At 35.9% G+C, this 20,051-nt stretch overlaps 1 protein-coding gene across 15 annotated transcripts in view; it reads right to left on the minus strand.

Moving 5' to 3' along the window:
• Positions 1-20,051, minus strand: part of DST (dystonin) — a 306,949-nt gene that overhangs the window by 33,638 nt on the left and 253,260 nt on the right. For all 15 annotated transcript variants that reach the window (XM_039380429.1, XM_039380420.1, XM_039380416.1 and 12 more), the window contains 12 exons: positions 19,123-19,341; positions 15,954-16,157; positions 12,855-13,086; positions 12,280-12,506; positions 11,451-11,573; positions 10,610-10,711; positions 8,460-8,561; positions 7,386-7,559; positions 6,455-6,610; positions 4,120-4,317; positions 3,486-3,614; positions 256-426 (listed from right to left, as the gene is read on the minus strand). In XM_039380429.1, coding sequence (XP_039236363.1) covers positions 256-426; positions 3,486-3,614; positions 4,120-4,317; positions 6,455-6,610; positions 7,386-7,559; positions 8,460-8,561; positions 10,610-10,711; positions 11,451-11,573; positions 12,280-12,506; positions 12,855-13,086; positions 15,954-16,157; positions 19,123-19,341 — 2,037 coding nt within the window. The remainder of the gene's footprint in view (positions 1-255; positions 427-3,485; positions 3,615-4,119; positions 4,318-6,454; positions 6,611-7,385; positions 7,560-8,459; positions 8,562-10,609; positions 10,712-11,450; positions 11,574-12,279; positions 12,507-12,854; positions 13,087-15,953; positions 16,158-19,122; positions 19,342-20,051) is intronic.

Consider the following 20,051-nt stretch of genomic DNA (forward strand, 5'->3'; position numbering starts at 1 on the left):
CATGAGCATTAACAGTATCAGTTAATGTATTTCTATAGAACAGACTTGAGCCATTCCCATCCATCTTCCCCCTTCCAAGTATGGGTAATTAACTTCTTGAAACTCATTTTTCTCAGTACTTTCTAAACATTCTGCCTGTCTTTACAATTGGTTTTAAATATAAAAGATCAAGCAAGTATGCACACATAAGAGCACTGATCATTAACACCCTTAAACACATGATTTACACTTCCATTTTTATGTAAAAACACATACTTTTCTTTCACTGAGCTTTGTTTGCACAGATTCCCATTTTTCTTTTAAGTTATTTATGTCCTGCTCAACGTTTGTTTCAGTAGTCTCTGGGCATCTTGCAAGCATTTGCTGGCCTTTCTGCATTAGACACTTATATGTCTCCTCTTTGGCTTCAAAGGCAGCACAAAGTTCCTGAATAAAGAAAGCACCAAAAAACAAGTAAGGTAGAAATTCAATACTCTTTCTAAATGCCAGTATACCATTTATTCCTCCCCCAACATTTAGTAGGTACGATTAAGACTAATAAAGGAAACATATGTAATTCATAAAACCCCAAATGAGCAAAGAAAGGGCCCAGTTCTTCAGGAAATGAGAACTTCTATTGTGTGTCAATGTCTTCTCTGAGATCCAAAGCTTGGCAAAGAAAGTACTACGCACTTATTACACAAGAGTTGCTACAGCTTGGTTGGTTTAAAGTCCATCTGTAGCCAAAACACAAGAAGTGTCAGCATTACATAGTGTGCTGAAAGCCCAGACCTCCAACATACACCTTCAAAAGTGGGTGGGACAACTTGGGAGGGCTGTTCTATTGTACGTTGTCTGTTTTGGCTGTATCTTCCTTCACTTGTTAGGCATGAGCACTGAAGACATTCCAGACACAGAAAACAAGCTGGAATAATAACGGTAACATATGTTTTACCTGTTCACTATTTTACTAATGATGCATTTTTAACCATGTTAAAAGTAAGCTGGCAAGAGTCTGGGACCTCTCATGCCTCACTCTCACTCAAATGGGCACATCCAATATTTCTAACAGACAAATCAAAATGCACAAAGTTGCTGCAGATGCCCAAATGACGAATGTCTTCCAGGAGGTGAGGAATAAACGGCTTGCAAATAAGAGGAAAATTACTTTTTCCTCTGATTCCCAGGAGAAAAGCCCAAACCAAACAATTTCTTTGGGTTGAGAGACAAGGTACACAGGGCTTGTACCTGATCAAATAGGAGGGCAAAGCAGGAAGCAAGTTTAATCATGAGCTTAAGATTTTGACAGGACAGAAAGCTTCTTTGTTTTCTTTCTAAGGACTGTGAAAAGTGGTGTCACCTAGTCTGCTTCCTCCTACACTCCCAACCTTCCTAGAATATTTCTGGTTTCCATAACTCCACAGAACATCTTACTGTCCCGCAGCACAAGAACCCCTCAGAAGTAAACACAAGAAGCACGGCACAGGTGAGACAAGGCAAAGCAGGCGTAGTTCCAAACACAGGGGCTGGGCTCAGCCTGACACAACGGCCCATTACAGTGGTTAATTTTGCAGTACAGTCACACTCTCCAAAGGGCAGAAGCAATTAAAGTTATTTTCAGGAAGAAACTGAGAACAGTGATTGTTTTAAGAAAAGGAGAGGGATGTTCTGAGCAGCACTGGGACAGATAAAAAGGCCTCTTTTTAAGCCCCTTTCCTACTGGTGCCCTGTAACGTCTCTTCATATCTTTTGTTTTCCTGGAGCTGCCTTAGCTGGAAATGCAGCCAAATCTCAACTCCATTTGTGAGCTAATTATGATTGAGGGATCTTTTATTCATATCCGTAGAAACAGGTCTTATACACAAGAAGATGGTTCATAACTTTATTTCCAAAGAGAAACAAATCAAAACAGTGCAAAACTTCCTCCTTCAGTTTCACGTCAGAAATGGTTTGTATCACTTAGGACCAAGTTTGAATTTGGAACTTATGATGACCAGTAGTCAATATGACACTGGCCTCAACATTTCAGCCACAAAAAAATAAAAGAGGGAGAGACAACTAACATATATATGCACATAAGGTTTAACTAAAGAAAAATCAAGGTCTTTATTTTAAAGGTTGATAACAGCCAGTGCCTGAAGTTATACGATGGCCACCAGTATAGTAACAATCTGTTAAAGTGTTCATGTACAGTTAGGGAATGATTGTACATCTAAAATACATATTACTGGGGACAGCCAGACTTGGTCCAAATATAATACTACATTCAGTTTAAAGGTCTTTTAACTAATCAATCTGTAAGCATTGTAGGTATAGAACATTTGCATAGCAAAAGAATTGAAGTAAAGAAAATTCTGAAGCTTTCAATGGAAAAATTTTGGGTCCTGATCTGACTATGTCCAGGATGAAAAAAGCAAAGAGTTCTGCTGACTTTCAGGGAATTGTAATTATATCTCACCCTCACAGGGAATAAAAAAAAAAAAGCTCTTTTCTTCCTTTTTTTTTCCTTTAAGACAAAAAGAGAAGGATCAGAGGGGTTCAAAACCACAGGATTATTTCTGTGTTTTGATCTAGCTTCCTGTTATAACTGATTTTAAAACTGTAAATTAAGTTTCTTTCTCAATTATAGTTACTGGCAAATTTTGGCAGAAAAAGAGGAAGGAAAAAAAATGTGCCCATGTTGGTGAGCAATGACCTTTAGCATCATTCCAAACTAAAATCTTATTTTTAATGCTTTGACAATGCAGCATTCTAATGGAAACTGTGTCAGGCATATTCGAGTTCAAGGACAGTTCAGTAAATACCACTGTTACATCTGAGCCAGGAGTTCAGAAGTTTAGATCACCAGAAGTTTATATCCTGGCCTAATGGCATAGCATGATTTTACATAAATGGAGCACTATGAACCACTTTCCTTTGAGTTAAGAGATCAAGTTTAAGTGTCTTTTTTTAAGCTCTATGGTTCTATGGTAGCAGAGAAATCCATGGAATGTTTCTTAAAGAGAAAGAAAGGGAATAATTCAGGCATCCTGGTCAGTTTGACATTTCTAGTTAAAGCACAGGCTCTATGAGCCAGTAGCCCTTCTTACTTCTATGCTAATGATGTCAGCTTTGGTTAGGTAAGGAATAAAAGATCAAGTCTCTTAAGTCAAGGTTCAATAAATGTGGGCCGCTTTTAGGTTCATCTTCAAATCTTACAAAAAGCATTAATTTACTTATGGGGTCAGAAGAGAAAAGAAATCACTGAAAAATCTGCAAACATCTTCTATTTTATTTGTCTATTTTATTTGTCTCAACACGATTAATGGTTCAGCTTTGGGCATATGTCCCAATAGACTACTAAACTACACCGGAAATAAGTGCTGTTTTGAAGGTTATTAAATTTTTATAAGATACTGTACAGACATGGTGATATATAGAACGTGCTCCATATGTACCAAAAACACTCTTGAAAGATGGTTAGTTCTGAAATACAAATTGCAAAGCATTCTAATACTGATACTTACCATATGTGCATTAAGCTGCTCTCTTGCTGTTTCTGGTAAGCCTCCAACAGGTTTAGATGCCAACAGCTGACGTTCAGTGTCTGTCAGCCATTGCTGCAGATCTTCAACTTCACCATGGAAACCTTGCGCCTAAATTACACCATATCATTTTAGACCTTACTTAAAATGTTCTCCATTCTAATACCAGCTTAGGTGCATAAGTAGACTGGCAACGTATTTAATCGGATATTTGTAATGATCAAATGAAATGAAAGGGGAAGAAAAAAAAAAGAAAAAAGCAGACCAAAATATAAACTAGCTCGATTCAATCTGAAGGATAAAACCAAAAAACATGGAAATCTTGAAAGCAAGCTAAATAACCTAATGTGAGACCAACGTTTTCCCTGAATAATATACCAATACAGAAATTTCACCCTTTAAAAACATGTAGACCAAAAGCTGAAGTCTTGTTTCAGCAATAAAAGAGACAGAGGCCAGCTGCAGAAGATACAGCTGGATTCAAACTTTCTCCAAATTCAGGGGTATCCGCATTATGGTTTTGATTTAGGCGAACTTCTAATACGTGTATCTATGTATTTCATGTAAAAAGACACTTTTTCTGAGTTATTTCTATATTTGATCATTTCCTGTTCACCTGGATCAAGGCACTGTCCAGCTGCTGTTTCCTTTGTTCTGTTTTTTCCAACAAGTTTTGCCAGCGCTGATTCAGGAGTTCCAACTTGCTCCGTAAATTACTTGCTTCTTCAACAGCACTCGACTCAATCAGGTCATTTCCTGCTTTTTTAACAGCTTCCACGGTAGACTGATGAGCTAAAACATCATTTTGTAGCACCTACAATTGTAACACAGCATGTAAGACTGGCCATGTTGGTAAATTACTGAATGAAGGCAATCACAGTGACTGAACTAGTTGCAGTCCAGTGACAACAGTTTAACAACAGCACAGGTATTAGCAATTAAAGCTAGTAACTAAGTATCTTGGAAAAAATAATATATTCCCTCTGAATACACATATTTCTGAAATTATCAAAGGTTTCCAGTAGCCCTAGGGAAGAGTTATTTCTTCACTTTTCTTAATTTATGACATGCTTTTCTTTAATATGATTTTTCTTTGAATACTATGTGCCCACTGTGCTCTACAACAACTTGACTGCCACAATATCTTTCTATGCATTTCATGGCTCATTTCACATGAGTCAGCGTACTAGGACACTTGAGCTGTGCTAAAATCTGGGGTATGGTTGTAGTACTAACACCACACGAGCTTTTCCATCTGCTTAAAAACCCGTTATCACCAACCATAGTAAAACCACACAAGGCAAAAAGGACATTTGGGAAACAAATCCTGTTTTCAAAAGGACAGGGGAGGAAAAGAAGGTGTTAATATAGAACAAAAAAGAACAGAAAGAGAAAAATAAATAAGAAAAATGTTTGGGAGTGGAATGGTAAACCCTATCTAAGAAATTCAAGTTCATGGCTACTGACTTCTATTGGGTCTGACTCAAACTTACCTCAAATGCTAGCATATGGAAAAAATATAAAGCTAAATATAAAGGAATTGTAAAATAATGAAACAGCAAGTCACAAGTAGCCCTTGAATACAAAATATCCATCACATTTACTTTAAGTCTTTTAAGCTAAGCACTAGAAGATTATTATTATTTTATTCTCCTAATGGTTAAAAAAGGGATATTCACAGAAGCAGATGCATCTTTATCCCTTCCTTCCTGCTGAGACTCACTAAGAACAAGGTCTATTCTTTCCGAAGTTATTCAAGGGATGGATGTTTTTCCAGGCTACCACAGGATGCACTACTGTGTGAACTTTCTAACCTATAAACTCTGTATTATGAAAAGGGAAGTAGATTCATTCATGTGTTTGCTGAAGTCCTTCATCACAGACATAAATGATGTCTGGATGCTTCTTCACTAGTAAAACACTTCCATTAGGTACAAATATAAAAGGTTCATGGAGCAGAACCTGGTTTTGTAATTCTATTTACTTTGTTTTGAAAGGGCCTGTTTGTAACAGTAGTCACATAGGCCATGTAGACATTGTGCTCCGCTCAAATTCCAACTAACCACACATAAGCCTTCAGAAGCTGCATAGCTGCATTAACACAGACAATGAAAATACCTTAATTATCTGTGTACTGTCAATTTCAATCAGTTCTTTCAAAATCCAAAATGAACTCGGAATACTTTTCGCATCATATGCAGGCCAAAAATTAAATGGCAGATTTAAAAGGAGAGGCTATATGAGATTAGATTAAAATCTTCAAACCTAGAAAGAATATACCATCATGAACCGCAGTGTCACACAAAGAGGTAGGGTAGATCTCTCACTCCTGGGAGATACTCTTCAAAACACAGAAATAGTGGAAGCATTCTTCCATGGGCTCCAAAGTCACAGTGATGAGTAAAAATACTAAACCAAAAAACTAAAAAGTTAACCCTACATTGTAAGTAACAAAGAAAAAAAGATGAGGGGTTTAGAGACTTTCATAGAAGCATTCTCCGTGTTAGCTGGACCCAACTGACATACAATTCTGCCGAATTCAGAACAACAAATCGCTATGTTCTGAGAAGGAAGAAAGAACCAGAAATCTGCAACAGTTGTGCAGTTTGTGAAACCTGGCTTAAACAAAAATAATCAAGGAGTTTATTGCTTCATGGAGAGTAGCAGGTGCAGTAACTTTTGAGTTCCCTAGGTCAAATGAAGGTGATTAGAGGTGGAGACTGGGGTGAGCAGCTCTTTTTTGGCTAAAACCTATGCCACTTGCATAGCATATGCAAGAAAGGAAGGAATGTGGAGGAGTAAGAGGAAAGATACTATTTATTCCAAGCCTGCATTTCAGCTATAATCCACATCTTGGAAATTTATGTAGAGAATTATCAAGTTTTACAAGACTCATCCCGAAGATAAATATCAAAAGAACATTTCAGTTAATATTCATTATAATTACATACATGATGTTTGGCAAGTTCAATTTCAATAGCCTTGGGGTCTCCACCCACGGGTTTCTGTTCGTTCAGTAGGTCTTCTGTATGTGTCAGCCATGTCAGTAACTCATCCAGGGCATGCTGGAACTGCCCCAAGGCTAACAAGGCACCTTCCAGCTTGTGCTATAGTAAAAATAAAATTTACCATAAAATAGTTTCACAGTGCTATTGAATTGTCTTATATTACCATTAGTCACCATAATCCAGAGCAGAGTCCATGCATATGATAGCATAAAAACCAGGGAGAAACAGTTATCCAGCAAAAGCAACTGCTTTACAATTAAAGCTGAGTCGGCAATTCCACTGTGAAGCCTTACATTCCAGGCTTAAATTCCTGACATTGGAAGAAGCCATGCAACTAGGGCAGAGTTAAGTTTGAAGGTTCTCTCATCAGGTATGTCAGTAGTTTTTCATCACTAAAATATAATTTCAATATAAATGCAATTCGGTGCATGACCTTTTTAAAATCTTGTCTTTGTCATGGAATGATTCAGTTTAGAAAAAATAGTACACTACAAAGCACTGCATCTTTAAATCTCTCAGTTTGATAATATATGGTAAGAACACTGAAATAGTTAAATATTAAGTTGTTGGGGGTTTTTTCAAATGCTCAGTTCAGCAGCTAATATTACTTTTGCCCATATAAACATGTTTTCAACTGCTACCAAACAAAATAATAATGATTCAATGGGCACTGCTGATAGAGAATTTAAAAAGGGTTTTTTTAAAAAAAAACATAAAAACTCTTCAATGAATTGTAAAATTCAAATTCTATTACATATAGTTCTGTAATTTCCAAACTAAAAGGAATGTGTAAATTAATATAAACATTATACATAAAGATATTTTTGCAGAAATCTGAGTCATGAATAAAGCCCCCACCTCCAAGCATATTTACCTGTCTACTTATAATTTTTTCTTCTAGACTGTCCCACAATATTCTGAGCTCTGAGAGAGGGTCTTGAACCGTGTGCTTGTCACTCTCCTGTGTTACCTTCTTCAGCAATAGTTCTGCCTGATGGTTTAGTCTTTCCATTTCTATCTGCTGTTGATAAGCTTCTGTCTTAAATTGCTATGGTAAATAGAAAAAGAATACAAATAAATGTATCACAAGTAATTCTATAATTCTATGTTCTAGCTCTTGTGACTGTAATGGGATAATGCTTTAAACTTCAAATGGAATTATTCTTCAAAAGAACTGAAAGCAATTTTCCTTTACTAGGACACCCTCTTGTACACATAACTTGTGCAGCAGTCTGAATACAACCTGCACACATATGTTTTTCTGAACTATGTAAGGTTATGATTCATTTGAAGTTACACCATAAACGAGATAAAACAACCTACCCACAGCCAACAAAATCTATAAGTGAGCAACAAACCCAAGAACATTCTCTGATCGTTATACATCCCTGCTTTTTAAATATAGCATAACAGCCTACCAGTGTCAGAGGCATATTCAGTCACAGATCCAGACCCATGCAGATAGGTTTCTAAGTTAGCCTGAAAATTTTATTTTCACCTTACTCATGTACTGGGAATGTCATGACCTGTGTGAGCATTTTAGATAAAGCCTATAATGGCAGAAGCAAAGCTTTGGAGGCATTTGCTTGGAGCCTCAAAGAATCTGTTCTCGTTAGAAACCAGAAAATATAAAGGTCATAGCAAAAGAACCCTGTACATAATAACCTTATAGCTTTTGAAAGAGAATGAATGATGCCAAAAGTATTTCTGGGCTATCAGATTGTATTGAAAAAAAAAATGGTATTTTCACCAAAATTTGGAATAGATTTTAAAATTAAGCACATTTTAAAACGAAAAGTTTGCAATGAAATATTTGAAAATTTTCATAGAGATTCTTTTTTAGCAGAAATTGAAAATGAAAATTGCTTTTGACCCTCGAAAAATACTAAACAGTACAGAAAAATGCAGACAGATGTAAATATAAAAGAAATAAATCACTAGTTCATACCTTAAGTTCCTCAGTTTGCTGCTTCACTGTCTCCAGATCTGTTCCAACTGGGGACATAGACGCTAACTTGCCGCCAGCAATGTCTACCCAGTCAAATAGTGCCTGAAAATCACAGAAGGAAATTCAAGTGTGAGCAGAGAAATACCGTCATGTTTGAAAGTTGTATTAAGTAAAATATCAGAACTTTTTTTTTTTTCATTCCAAAGAAGGTATTGCTCTGCTCTTTAAAAGAAAATAACTTTCTCAGCAAAAACGTTTCTTTTGCAATACAATAGAACAAATGTCAAGTATCCATGTAACAATTACAGGAATGTACAAGCTGCAAGACTGAATGTACAAGCTGCTGCTTCTATTAGCAGCAACGTTCTCACAGAATTATTCCTGCTGAGTTGCACTCTACTTCTTGTGTAAAATCTGCAATTTTTATGAATACCCTAGAAGGTAAATACAAGACAACTCTGTTCTACAGTTGTTTGGAGTGAAAACGGAAGGTGGTAGATAACATGCCTTAAATGAGGATTATAAGCAAACTGTTTTTGAAGAATGTTATTTGTGTAAGAAACATGGAACTACGCATTCAGTATATATTAGGTGGTGAAGGACCATAACTGAGCTAGAATGAATCTCCAAAGGATAATGCAGTTATAACTTAAAAAAATAAGTGACATCTCCCCAGTTCTGATGCTTTGTGGCTATTTCTTTTGCTCCTGATACAGTGCAGAACCCCAAGGATATTTCACATAGATTAAGAACAGCTGCATCAAGCTGCGTAATTGCACAGGATAAAAACCACCTCTGCTAGGCCCTTTTCCTCCTGCCTATTATGTGTAGAGATATCATTATGAAGAAAGGCTTAGGACAACTTGTTGAACTTGCCCACTGCTACACAGCTCGCTGAGAAAAGGAGAACTACCCCCAACACACTCAACACGATGAGGCAGCTGCAGTTAACAATACGTCCACAATACTTTGCATATTGTCTATTGAAATAAGCGCAAGACAGCACTTAAATTCAGTTCTTGCAAAGTACCAAGCTTGTAGGATGTACAATGTACAGTCAAAGGAAATAGAAAGCACTTAAACCAATGGCTATTTTCCTAATTGTCTAGTCAATCTCTGCACAGTATGAACATGGGAGAACTTGGAGAAAAATACTAAGTGAGGATGCACTGCAAAACAGGCATGCTGCATTATTTTAAGCAGTGTTCTGCTGCTTGATCTGCACCAAATACAGAAGTAACTGCCCTCAGTGTCATGTGAAATTTAATTTTAATGATTTTAATGAACCAAAGAAGACAGTAATTTCACCAAGCAAAAAAAAAAATCAAAAAAACTCCAACAGCTCATAAAGAGAAAAGACATAGAATCAAAGAATAATTTGGGCTGGAAGACCTTTAAAGGTCATCTAGTCCAACTCCCCCTTGTGATTTTTTTTTAAACTTCATCAGTTGTAGGAAGTACAATGTACAAGACATCTTAAAAAAAATGAAAAACTGCTGGAATATTTACCTACAGATTTAAAAAGGGAATCATCTTCTAAAGTATTGTGATAGGATAAATTATACTGAGTATAATGGTCCAGCAACATTATGTTAATAATATTTTTTGCCTAAAATATAGAAACTTGACTAGTTGACCTACAAAAGAGGTGGAATAAAATTCAAGTCCTTTAACCGTCCTCCATTCAAAAAAAAAATAGCAGCAAGCTAGTATATGGACTTGTAATCTGTTCCTTTCAGATCATGAAGATGTGTTGCAACTTCAACTTGCATAGCACTTGCATAGATAGTGAAGCACTATCACAAGAAAATGTGAGCAGGATTACTATGAACGTGTGCTATCAAAAACCCTCTGTTCTTATCAATAAACAAGGAGACATTAATTTTTAATCTAAACACAGTGCAATATATGGACATGGAAAACACACACGAAGAAAACACCCCAACAGATTTATTCTTTAATGCAAAACCCTCCCCAACAAAATAACCCCAACCAATCTTGAGAAAAAATACCTGCCTCCTGAAGAAAATAGTCACTACAATCAGAGTGATACATTACTTGTGACCTACCTAATCACATAACATTTTTTACTACAACCACATTAAATACCATTGACTCAAGAGTGGGTTAGGTATATCACATCATCTTACCTGCAGTCCGTCTTGGTATTGAACAGCTGCCTGCATAGCTTCAGCAAGCTTATCAACCCGTTCTTTCCATGTTTTGTTTAGGGCATCCCAGGCAGAATTCAGCTGCAAGTAAGTGCAATTTACTCCAATGGACAGAAGAATTTTACCGCTGTGTAATAAGCATTTACTAATTCTTCACTGATCAATAACACTAATTAACTAAGCATGAGTAGTTCGTATTCATTCCATACTAATGCTCTTGTTCTCCCTATCACTGCATATCTAGTTTCTTTCAGAATTCACTAGAGGTTCTGGATTACAAAAGCTCTGTCAATACTGATTGAATATTTTTATTAACATAGAAATTATAGTTAAGAGAGGAAATACTACTAAATCATTTAGAGTAGCATCATTATAATAAAAGTAGCTTAAAAAAATAATACATTGCAGAACACTAGAAAAATTAAAAGTACTTTGTAGTCATCCAAACAAGATTGTCTCGGTTAAGATATCTCACTGGGCATAAACCAGATATATCCGAAATTTATTCTAGCATTACTTTTGCAAGAAGTAGTCATCTACCATATTAATCAGTGAGTATTTAAAAAAAAAACTTTCACAAAAAAATCAATGTCTGTCTTTTACTAAAAATCAATGAAATAAAACAGTCCATACATTCTAATCTAATCTAAGATTCATTTACTCAAAAGGCAAACCTTACTTTACCATAAGAGCTTCAGGGGTGTCTCACTTTTGCCACAAAATTTTTATTTTCAAAATTTGTTCGGGGCATGGGGAATATACCAATTTCAGCTGAACAAGCATCTCACGTAACAGACCTAAGCATATGCATTTCCCATACCTCATCTATACTCTTGTTTACAATAGGTTTGTCAGGCTCTCCACAAGCAGCTCTAAGTTCAGAGCCAAGGTTCACAACTGTTTCTAGTTCTTCTTGTAGTCCATCAATTTCTTCTTTAGCAGCCTACAAAGAGAAAAAAATCCAACACTGCTATTACTAAATTTAATAATCTATGTACAACTTGCTTTCAAGATGAAACACAGCACAGTTCCACCTTTGTTTTCTTTCAGGTCACTCGGACTTATAGTTGGACACTTAAAATACAAGAATCCCTTTGCAGTATCAGAGTGAAATCAGCTGACATCAGTCTAAATTGTAACAATGGCTTATGATATCATTTTGCAGGAGATGGAAAAAATAAACAGGAAGTTTTAAATTAGATTTCTTTAATCAGAGTGTCTTCTTTGTCAGAGGTTATCATTCAACCTTTAAATCTTTAACTATCAGCATAAGTAATTACAGGCTTAGAGGATAATTCATAGAGCATAATACATTTGTACACCTTTCATTTAGATGTTACATAGTACTCAAGGAATCTAAAGTATGTATAACTTTTAAGAGTCTTGGTGACATGGTTATTATACATATGTTTATAAACAAATAAGGAAATATAATAGCAAGCACATGTTGCATGCTTATTGCAATTAAGCACTGATACATGTTATTTACTGTAGACTCTTGAGGTACCATTATTGTAAATTTCTACAAAATTATCCCTCTTGGTCTGTAACAAATAATATATTCTCCTGTGGTATTTCATAGTAATTCTGTTTTTCATCTGCATACCATAAATAAAGTACTTCAAATGAACAAATTACTTTCTACTGACCTCTGCAGCTTCTTGCTGTTGCTTGACTACAGATGGGTCAACTCCAGGTCCCTCCAGTTCTCGAATAAAGTCCTGAGTATCTTTAATAGTAGCTACAAGAGCCATATGATCACACCAAAACTTTTCAGCTAGTTCCATTACATCCAACAGTTTGGCCTCCCTTTCCTCAGTCAAAGTCTGGATGTCTTCCCAAACTAGGACCATTTGGTCCAGTTTATCTTGAACAGCTAAACAACAAAGGAACTAGATTACTACGTTGGCAAACAATTCTTGGTCATAAATCTCTCTAGTTCTACAGCAAAACATATGTGTACATTTTTAAATTTAGACTCTAAAATTGTTTCTTTATAGGAGTCCTTATAACGTTAAGTGGAAACAAACACTACGGCCTTTAAAAATAAAACAAAGGTCATATCCACAATTAATTATTTTAAACGAATGCTTTGCTTTTATAAATCTTTAGCAGCTTCTCCAGAAGAACACATTCCCCAGATTAGTGGTCATCAGAAATGAAGAATTTTATATGCTGCAGCTTACTGCATTTCCACTACATGAAAGTTTCCTCAGTCTACTACCTTTAGCAGATATATCCTTATCAGTGCCTTCTGAGCGAGCAATCATTTCCTCCCCTCTCTGTTTAAGCGTCTCATACACTGGCTGAAGTTTTTCCAGATCCACAGATACATTCTTATTTTCACTGATTTGCTCTTTAATCTTCTCAACCTCTGCTGAGATTGAAGGTGGCTGCCTCAGACGTTCAGCTATGCGTTTCAGACTCTCAAGAGTTGGATCTATCTTGTCATGAAACTGGGAGGGGGGTAAAGGACAGAAAGAAGTGGAAGAGAAGTTAGAAAAAAAAACTCCAAACACAAAAAATGGCATCCGAAATTCTCTTGGAAAAAGGTGCTTTAAAATTATCATCTCTATCAAACATATATGTGCAACTTGCAATGCCCCCCCCCTCCTGGCTCTTTTAATATCTAAATTGCAAAAATAACCTTGCAAAATGGTACCTCCTGTCAAATTTAAGAATTTTACTATTAAGTTGGTGTTCAGTCCTGAGACACTTCCTCTGAACTACAACAGAATCTACTTGCACTTAGTCCTGTGCAATTCATAAAGTAATGGTAGCTTATTTCAGGGAGAAATGGCTTTCTGATTTCATCATTTAGAAAGATATTTGCCTTACAGTTAAATACATACATTTTCCTGTTACAACCAACATACTATCGATTAGGGCTTGATATGTGAGGTCATTCAAAAAGACATTTCTCAGTGGACAGGTAGTGTTTGCTCGTGCAGTAAAGATATGTTACCTTCTGAAACTAAAAGCACACAATATTGTATATAGTATATTCAGCCATGTTTGACTGAGCCCAGGTAGGTGCTCAGAAACTGAATTACAGCTGTGTTAATATGGTTCAAACTTTGGCATAGGTCCAAAGTTAGCCTTTACTAATATGCTTTTGGATTCACAGAGATTCCTAAAATCTCACACCACCATGCCCCTTTTTGAATTAAAGAAATCCATAAATTGCGGGTGCATTTAATGACCCTCCAGGATCTACAAAAAGCACTCCTGACAACACTTGGGAAAGGTGCTAGAAACAGCACAGCAAAACAAGATTACCTGATGTGAACAAATAGCTACATCCCTTCTATTCAAAGGAACATAGGCAATATAAATGTAATTACTTTTTCCCACCACACAACCCACTTCAAATCAGATTCTGTGACTAATGTTATGGCACTCAGTGTTTTTGTTAGAAGTGTGAATGTCATACAAGCCAGCAAAATGTGTTATGAAAGACAAGTAGCCTTCCCACATTCAAGACTTCTGAAAAACTGATTGTGGTAACAAAACCTTACAAAAATTATAAAAACTGAAATTAAATTGGCAATATTTAGGTCTAATTTTAGGACATATATTACATTTTTAAGTTGTCAGTGCATTCAGTGGCCCTCCTTGTACTCAAGCTCAATGAATGAGACAGTGTTTTAGAACTTAAAAGGAAGAAAATGCAAGTAATGACACCCTCTCATTCTACCTCAATATGTTATGCCCTTCTGTTGATACATAATGCAATTTAATATAATTTAAAACCTGAAGAGTTAAATAATTATTTTTCAAGGAATGTCTAGACAAACATTGACGTAGACATCATAGTACAGGGCTGTGATAATATATATTTATGTATCTTAATAAAAAAAGAAGATTATATATAATTACATTCTGCAGACATTACAATGTTTTGCTTTGCTATTTGCATATACATTTAGGTATATAAAATGAACCATAAAGTACTGCATAAATAATTAAGTATTTTCTCAACATCTGATTATATTTTAGGTGTTACCAAAGAATGCATTTCTAATTCTTGCTTTCTGTACTTAGCCAGTACAATATGTTGATGTCTATCACATACAAAACAGGGACTCGAATACTAAGTAAATATCTTGATTTTCAAATAGGCAGCTCCAAATATGGGGAGGACCAAGCATTTCTGACATAGAAAAACACAGGATCTAAATAATCAGGCATCTTTCAGAGGTATGAATAAGGGTTGTTTAAAATGCATATACATTTTATATATATATACATATACGTGTATATATACATATGTTATATACATATAACCAGTTCAAAAGCAGGATGACATCCGATGTCACTTATTTTTGCCTCACATTCTTAAACTCAGTCTCCGGGGCCTAGGAATATGACATTAAGTATAACGACCTGACAAAAATTATTTACAATGTAGACTCGATAAGCACTTCGAGGTGTATTTCTTTATTTAGTATTTAAGATCTTAACAGAATATAGCACTTAATTTCCAGTGAACAGGGAAAAAAGGGGAATTTCCTATAAAAACACTAGTATAAAACAAAGTATTTTTATTCAGGTTTTTGTATGGGTTTATGTACAAAGTTTTACCAAGTTCTTTTCTGAAATTTGGGGTTGAGTAAAAGAAGTTCAGTGTGGATGTAATGGTAATTAACCCAATATTTAACAGTAGCTAGAGTGCAACACCTGACAATCCTCTATTTAGGTTCATTTCATAGGCTGGTGAAGCCAAGAAATGAAGATGCTGCATTTGTGGACCTGACCAGAATTTTATGCTGATGATGTTTTGTGAAGTCTGACTTTGCTCGTAATACTTTTCTGTAACAGTTTCAGTATATATTACATTAAGTTCTTTTGGGTCTGCAGTGAAGAGCATATGCTATTAACACTGCTAAACTACTCTCTAGTTCCACTGGTAACTCTCCGCTAACTTCAGCTACCAATTTCTAGAAATAACTATACTCAAATTAACTGATCAAAAGTGACATTCATTTAAAAATTAAGCATCAGCTACTAACAGACCAGTAAGAGAACACAAAAGTGAAAATAAAATCCCACATTTTTAGACTTCTTGATTTTTTACTTCAAAATTAAGTAGCAATAACATTTTTCAGTTGCTACAAAGTCATAATACTGACCAATATATAAAATTATAACCTCTCAAGAAATATAAAAATCAATGCCATTAGCTGTGATATGAACATTCGCAGGTCATTAGGTTGAAAAATCCAGGTGAAGCAGCAGTTTAGTCTTGATATATACATATAAAATGACAATGTGTATTTTTCCATTGAATGAACCCAATTATATTTTAAACTTAAATTGATACCTGGGTACACTGAGAAATGGCTTCATCCAGTGCCAGTGCTCGCTTTTTGACATCTTCCTTGATTTTACTGTAAAGGATGTCAGCTGCCACATATTTCTCTTGGATAGAAAAACCTTCTCCTGGGCTCAGCTCCAGCAACTGAGGCCCAGTTTTGTTCATCTTATCTATATGAGGCTTGTGCTCAGCGATCAGCTCACGCAGTTGCTATAACAAATGAAACAACTTATCAGTTTCTTATGCTTGCACCACCACATTACAACTGTCCACACTTCCAACACGTCCAGCTGGCAAGAAATTCTAAACAAATACCCTTCATCCTAATATAAAGCAGAAATAAAGTTAATGACTGCTTTGCCAGTGATCATTCCCATTCCACAGAGAGCTATCCAGGCATAAAACATCAGAATTAGAGACACGCTGGAAATGCCTGTGCAACACTCTGGTAGGACATATGATTACAGGTAAAATATAAGATGCTAACTATGCATATGATGCTAACAACAGACAGTCCTCATCATATTTAGTACCTATAATAACAGAAATGGCAACAATATTCCAGACATGGGCGTAACACCACCACATGTATACTTTCATGTTGATACTGGTCACTTGCTGCAAAGCCTTTCATTGAGGAACATCACAGAAAGAGGTACTGGCATTGCAAGAAAATGAATTCAAATTATCTTTGATTTAAGAAGAGGAAACCAGCACAACGGAGAGTCAAAGAAATAAGTGAAAGGACAAAAGGACATGGAAGGGTGATCAGTAGAGACTTATCAACCTAGTTTAGCAGTCTCTGGCCACAAGACCCCTCTGTCTTCATAACAGCACTATTATTTTACTGACACGATGTTTAACAAGTAATTAGTAAGTGAATTAAATTTGACCTCATCTGTCTACTGCCTCTCATCATCCACCCCTGAAGTTAAAACTGTGCCAAAGATTGAGCAGAGGCTTGTGGAAGTGAAATGTCATAATGTGTCTTCCAACTTGTCTAAGGGTTTCAGATTTTCTTCCTTGCGCCCATAGAACTGACAAAAGGGAAAGAGTTTTTTTGTGGGAATAGCCCCATCCTTCCCTCATTTTATTTACTTTCTCATATTTTACCTCCCTTTTCAGAAAAATCCACTGTCTTGCGAGGCACTGTCCCTCTCAGTGCCGTGAACTTCATGTGTTCTATCCTATAGCCCCTGCGCAGGGACATGAGAGGCACATGTGCTGTTCCTCCCAGCTGAGAGTTTGTTTAAATTAATGAAGACACAGAAAAGGGCCTATATCAGCCTCAGTGTAAATAAATTCTCTTCTCTTCAACTACGGTTCTTCCCTTAAGAAGAAATCCTGATACTGGCTTGCTTCCTTGCTCCTCCCCAGAAGAGCAGAAGTTGAGAAGACTTAAAAGACAGTGACCACAACTCTTCACAGTCCAAACAGCAATGAAAATATAACCCTCCCTTGATTCTAACTACTTACTTTGAATGTAACTCTATTTGTATAACTTGCCACAAGAAAAATAATGTTGATTAGCAGAGAAGAGGAAAAGGAGAAACTAAGAATAGTTTTAAAGTTTTTAGAAAATAATTGCATGTGTTTTACTTTTGAGCACAGAGATGATTTGACACAAGGCCACAGGAGTGGACATTTCTGGGTCCAAACCTTATGCTAATACTCTGCCCACAGCTCATTTCAAACCAAACTGACTGCATATTACTCGCACAGAATCAAGTCTATGAATTTCACAACTTGGAACAAAGATAGTCATCAGTAAATACATCAGAATAGAAATGTTAAGTTGTCAATTCACACTGAAAATGACCTTTTTCCCTTCTTCTTCTTTTTAACAGAACAATGAATGATTTGGTCTTCTCCATGATCTACTATTGGGTAAACAATTCCAGTAAACAAGTGTTTAGGAGCAGATTACATGTTAAGAGGGCCTAACATTAATCTTCTAGTTAACAAACAAATCTCAGCTAATGGCGTAGCCCGGGAAAACGCAAAAATAGAAGCTCATCTGAAAGGCCTCTCATAGAAGCAGCACGATTAAAGTAGATGAGGAACAATCCTGCAAGTAAAGCAAGCATGATATGGTTCGTGGTGACTAATCAAGATAGCTCGTAAAGCTCATGTTATATAGCTAGTCTTAACAGAACTTGTTTGTTCATTCTGGACATAATAGGAAGACAAATGAGTGAACCCAGTGTTTACCAGTACATAAGACTGGCACATTTCATCAGCTGGTCTCAGAGTAAACAAGACTCTGAAGTCAGCGTTCATCCTATCTAACTTGAGTCACTTAATTGAGGCAGCTAAAATAATCAAAGAAAAACTATGCTAGCAGGGAGAGACAGGTATCTCCAATGGCCATCCAGATTTTGCATCTGCCAAAACATGCAGGATTTTAACCTCAGTGGGATACATCTGATTCCATGTGATAGCAGTAGTCACTGTTAAGATATACTAATTTTTATCCCAGCTGATTGTATATCCATGTAAGAGAGCCCACACAGTGGCCAGTCTACAACACTGTTGCCTCTATTTTGTGATGTTATGGTAAACAATTATTTGTTTTAATTAGTACATAACAAACATTCTTGACATTAGAAATTATTTGGCTGGATCCAAGCAAGCAATTTTTGGCTCTGTAATTGTCCATCTTCCTGACTCAGGTAAGTGTAGTTTCAATGTTACGAACAAAATAAAAGCTAAATTTTTTATATGTGTATAAGATCAACACGTGCATATCTGTATACTGACTGTACCCCCTTTTTGTTTCTTGCTCCAACAACTCACGCCTGTTCTTTTTGTTTATGGGTTTGGTTTGTTCCAATACTAACATTAATGTGTACTTTTAAATATACTTCTTAACTAATAACTAACATGCTCAGTTCTCTCAGTACAATGGTAATTTTTTTCTCCTTTAGCCTTCTTTCATGCTTATACATCATTTGCTGCCTTCTCCAGAGACTCTTGTTTGCATGCACAGTTTGGTAAACAGTACAGCAACGATTGAAAATATATTTACTTTGTATTATTATTTTAAATAATAGTGTTTTTTCAACAGAAGAATATCTGTTTGGTTTTTGAAGCATTTTGCAGAGTACTCCACAGTTTTAGCAAAATACTTCCTGGGTTTTGACTCTTCATTTTTCAAAACTGGCAAAATGCTTACCCTGTGTTCTTCTTGTTGTTGCTTTAAAGTTTCATATTCAAGGGCTGGTGCAGGAAGCTGAGAGATGATCATTTCCGTTTCAGTTAACCATGGCCAAAGTTCTTCGTAAGTCTCCCAGAACTGGTTAACCAGGGACTGAGCCCGTTCCAGCTGAAGGTTTCTCTCTGAGTTCATTTGACAGACTGCATCATATTTCTGTAAGAGGCTTTCCATTTTTTTCTGTAAAGTAATATTAATAAAAAAACCCAATGTATGTTTTTCCATGTGTCCACTACCTTAATTTCTAAACGGTCTTTGATAATTATAGCACCAATTCACAGCGAACCAAATTTTAGTTTTGATAATGTTTTTACAGTATCGGTGTTTAAAGTGGACAGAATCAATAATGTGGCAGATCAGAATTTGGCAGAGTACTTGCAAAGTATTTAGAATATATTTAATGATACTGTAATTTACAAATAATACTTCACCCATAGGGCTTCCAGTCAAGCTGCAAATGATCTGACTGCAGATCTTAGCCCCACTTCCTTACTGCAGATGCTTATATTCAGTGACACTTGGCAGAAATTAAGTTTTCCACAGCATTTCTGAATCAAAGCAGCATGAACAATACACAAAATCTGTTGGGCTGCTGGGTTTGGGGCTCTTTTTTTAATCTGGCAAGAGAATAGTTTATACTGTTGTGCTTGTAGTTCACAAACTTACAAAAGCAACCATAAAACATTATTTTCGAGGTTAGCATATATTACTTAATGAGAATGTATTAACATTAATAACATAGATAACAGCAATAGAACTATAAGGTTTAAACATTAAAAATCTACTGTATTTGGGCATGTGATAATAAAAGAAAGTATCAACTAGCCATACATTTTTCCTGTGGAAGACTGCCCATGTTATCAAGTTTATGAAATATTATATATATGACA

This window comes from Pipra filicauda, unplaced genomic scaffold, assembly GCF_003945595.2.
Source record: "Pipra filicauda isolate LSUMZ 115617 unplaced genomic scaffold, ASM394559v2 scaffold195_size2193078_pilon, whole genome shotgun sequence".
In the NCBI taxonomy this organism is placed as follows: domain Eukaryota; kingdom Metazoa; phylum Chordata; class Aves; order Passeriformes; family Pipridae; genus Pipra; species Pipra filicauda.